This window comes from Ochlerotatus camptorhynchus, unplaced genomic scaffold, assembly GCF_037179485.1.
Source record: "Ochlerotatus camptorhynchus isolate MF236.1 unplaced genomic scaffold, CSIRO-AGI_Acam_v1.1 ptg000550l, whole genome shotgun sequence".
Lineage (NCBI taxonomy): Eukaryota > Metazoa > Arthropoda > Insecta > Diptera > Culicidae > Ochlerotatus > Ochlerotatus camptorhynchus.
In genome coordinates this window covers 3,625,474-3,629,413 of record NW_027041033.1, presented here as the reverse complement: position 1 = coordinate 3,629,413, position 3,940 = coordinate 3,625,474, and the positions used below count along the sequence as shown (strand labels likewise).

Below are 3,940 nucleotides of genomic sequence, written 5' to 3'. Positions count from 1 at the left end.
AATGTTGGAACAGGATTTCATGCCAAATTTGGGTGCTGGATCTTGACTTCTTCCACTCCACGAGCAATGGAGCATAAGGTCACGATAAAATAAATGATCGATCAATGAATAGCACACATTCAGTCCATTGCAATTATCAGGGGTGTAGCCCACGATCTTCTTCATATGAAGAGCCTAAAATAAAAGCATGACAAGTAAACAAATAATTCATATCATTATTAAGAGTACTTCCCAACTAACAATTTTAGCTGCAGATTAGCTTATACAGCCAAAATTTGCCTTATGCAGCTAATTTTTGCTTGTATAAGCTGGTCGGCAGCTAAAATTGTTTGTTGGGTTACCAATCTTCTCGCAAAAATTTCATCTTCAAGCTCTTGTTCAAGTGCTTGAATTCCCAGGATGGAGGATACAGGAGAAAATGTAAAGTCAAAGTTTGCATCCGCAGCACTGCAGCTAACTTCACGTCCATGTCACCTTTCAATCCTGCCAACGTTGAACCGACCTTTGAGGTTACTGTCTCGATCACCTTTTCACATGCACTATCGATTATCTTCGAAATGTCTTCAACAATCTTGTTGCCATCAATAGCAGACTGAAAAATAAACTGCTACCATGAACTGTGTGGTTGACTAGTGGCTTTCTTCCGGACAGCATTTGAATGTTTGCCCGGCCACATAAGGAACCCGTCGCTCACCCACTGATGTGGAACAACGGTTAAGACAGGTTTTCCGGCTTCCTTTGTTTGGCCGACTACAAAGTAGTCACCTAGAATAACTAATGACAGTGGGTATTTTGTTTATTTTAAAAGTATTTACATTTGTTTTGGTTCATTTTATTAGCCAGCAGTTCTCTACACCACACAAAACATTCCAATTTTTCACGCGATTTTAGGCGAACTCATCTTGTGCAAACCTGTCGCTGAAATGATGCTGACAAGTCAAAATGTCAAATTAGAAAACAGTGCAGTGCAACCAGATAGTACTGAAAAACATTGTTATAACTTGTATTGATCTTCTGTTCAACATGCCCTTGAATGTTGTCGTTGATGCACGTAGTAAAATCCAACAAATATCAGTACAGTTTTTGTTGGGCTTGATAATACATAAGCTCAATAACAATATCTAAAAGGTGTTATTAAGCTATAATGTTGCTTATTAATAAGCAATGCTATAAATAGAATAAAAAATATTGCTGAATTCAAGCAGCAACCCTGCTATTGTTCAACATGGAACATTTAGCTTATATGGAGGATTTGTTGGTGATATAATCAATTACAGGATAGCACAGATGGAAAGACACGCGGCTGAGGTGCTGGGTTCAAATCTTGCTACTTAATATTAATAAATGTATCTCACGTCTTTGTAATGTTTTAATGTTAGAATACTATTTATCTCACATGAAAGTCAAATATGTTATTCTGACCTAGAAAGTTCGTCGGAAGTGGGTTAGTTCTAGATTTTAATTAAATCCCATTAGCTACTGTGAGATTCTAGATTTGCAGTAGACATTTCCAAGCACACGTCCAATTGAGCTCAGCTTACATTACTGTACATAGGAATTGCACTAGTTGGAAAATCATTCCATCACTTAAACTGTTGTTTCTTCGTTCTGTAAAAATCAGGTTTAATGAAATTGCTCGACAAATGGGTCCGGTCGATTCGAGTATAATGTGTTTGGCAAGATCTATTGAATATTAGGACTTAGTCCTATATCCGGATTCATACAATTTGAGATGCAACTACATGAAGTGACGGAGAGATTTTAGCTGCTACAATTAGTACGTACAAGGCAATAATAAAACATGCATAAAATTCCCAGCACCCAATTAGGGGCGCACATATCGACAGTCGAGAGGTTTAATTGTTATTTTTCCACTGCCGCAGTGAGCTGTAATTTTCCCACTTAGCGAATAGGCGATGCACTGTTACATTGTACATGTACATTGTCACTAGGTGGGCTGAGAACAGAACGATCAGTTTATTCGATCAACTCGTCAGGTAACGGTCATTAGTCGGGATGGCGTTGCTCTTACTGGCCGTTATCGTCGTCAGCCTGCTCGGAATTGTCCACGGGAAGAACTCCTCAGCACCTTTCCAGTTTGACGAGGAAGATGCTCTCTTGACAGTCGTAAGTTGTGCCATATCTTACAGTTTAAATCAGTTCTTGCCAACAACTCTCCCTTCATCTACAGCCCCAATTGATCCGAAAGTATGGCTACGACGTGGAAGAGCATCAGGTCCTTACCGAAGATGACTACCTGCTGACCATGTTCCGGATTCCTCCCCGCAATGGTTCCACCGGTAAACGCCCGATCCTGATGATGCACTCACTTCTAAGCAGCTGTTCGGATTTTGTTCTAATCGGTCCGAAGCACGCCCTCGGCTACCTGTTGGCCAATCGCGACTACGACATATGGTTGGGAAACGCCCGTGGTAATCGGTACTCCCGGAAGCACAAGTACTTCCACATAAGGTCTCCGAAGTTCTGGAACTTTACCTTCCACGAGATCGGTTACTACGATGTTCCGGCGTTGATCGACTACGTCCTGGACAAGACCCGCTCCGCGAAGCTCCACTACGTTGGGTTCTCCCAAGGAACACTGATTAGTTTCGTCGCCATGAGTAGTCGTCCGGAGTACAACGCCAAGGTCATTCAACTCCAGGAATTATCTCCCGCTGCATACCTCGACCGAACGTTAAGCATCTTCATACGGATCATGTCAGTGCTCGCTCCAAGTTTAGGCCCCAGCTACGCAGCCACCGGAGTGTACGAATTTCTTCCACACTGGAAGGGTCAGTACAACTTCTACAATACGGTGTGTCCTGAACCGTGGCAAACTCTCTGCCGATTGTTGATCTACGAAGTAACCGGTGCCAATCCCCGGCAACTGGATAAGGTAAGATCTCTGCAGGCTTTCCGTAATTTTCTCACTTCAAAGTCGTAATTCTTTTCCCGCGCTGCAGAAGACGCTCCGGATCTTCCTGGGTCACTTTCCGGCAGGATCGGGACTAAAGCAGATGTTGCACTATACGCAGGTTTTCACAGATGGTCTGTTCCGGCAGTACGACTACATGGACGCCAAACAGAATCGAGCGGCCTACGGAAGCTCCAAGGTGCCGTCGTACAACGTATCGAGGATCACGGCTCCGGTACGGACTTACTACGGGTACAACGACAATGTGATCAATTATGGCAACGTGAAACGGTTGGAACGAGATCTTCCGAATGTGGTCGGGAGCTACCCGGTGCCGGATGAACGGTTCAGTCACGTAGATTTCATACTGGCGAACGAAGTGAAGGAACTGCTGTACGATGAGATTGTTAGGAACGTGGAGGATGCTGAACGGGAGGCTAGCTGAATGCCTGATTTTTGTATAATCTGCCTCACTGTAGTGCTACTGTGTAAGATTTTCTTACAATCCTTGCATACGGGGTGTGGATACAGATGAGATTTTTAAAATAAAGCACAACAGTAGAATTTATCCTCCACTGACAATCTGTATGAGTCCATGAAGCTCGAGAAAGCCTCTTGACAACATGCACATCATGAAATGGTATCAATAAGATTTTAATGCTCTTAATAGACCTTGAAGTTCTACAGGCTCAATGAAGTCTTCCACAATGCCCTTATTTTTTTTTTTTTTGTGTGAGTCCATGAAATGCAAGAGAGCCTTTGGATAACATGCACATCATTGAAAGGTATCAATGAAATGTGTAATGCTTTCCAATCCATTCTCGGATTAAGATCTTGAAGTACTACAGACTCAATGAACACTTGAACAATGTTCTGAAAATCTTTATAACTCCGTGAAACCCAACAGAGCCATCATGGGTTGATATCAATAAGAATTTCATACTTTCAGAACTATTCTGGAGTTAAGATCTTGAAGTTCTACAGACTCAATGAACAATGTCCTGACATTAAGTATGTGTTAATTAT

General features: G+C 42.3%; 1 protein-coding gene across 1 annotated transcript; it reads left to right on the top strand.

Moving 5' to 3' along the window:
* The first annotated feature begins 1,936 nt into the window (after positions 1-1,936).
* On the top strand, positions 1,937-3,520 carry LOC135713365 (lipase 3-like). The gene is made up of 3 exons (XM_065236472.1): positions 1,937-2,127; positions 2,192-2,896; positions 2,964-3,520. The coding sequence occupies exons 1-3, from the start codon at positions 2,017-2,019 to the stop codon at positions 3,357-3,359; spliced, it is 1,212 nt and encodes a 403-aa protein (XP_065092544.1). The 5' UTR covers positions 1,937-2,016; the 3' UTR covers positions 3,360-3,520.
* Positions 3,521-3,940: the final 420 nt, after the last annotated feature.

Excerpts from the sequence above, each read along its gene's own strand:
- LOC135713365 (XM_065236472.1), top strand. The coding sequence starts at position 2,017 with ATGGCGTTGCTCTTACTGGCCGTTATCGTCGTCAGCCTGCTCGGAATT. Across the intron at positions 2,128-2,191 it reads AAGATGCTCTCTTGACAGTC|CCCCAATTGATCCGAAAGTA; the intron begins GTAAGTTGTGCC and ends CTTCATCTACAG. Across the intron at positions 2,897-2,963 it reads ATCCCCGGCAACTGGATAAG|AAGACGCTCCGGATCTTCCT; the intron begins GTAAGATCTCTG and ends CCCGCGCTGCAG.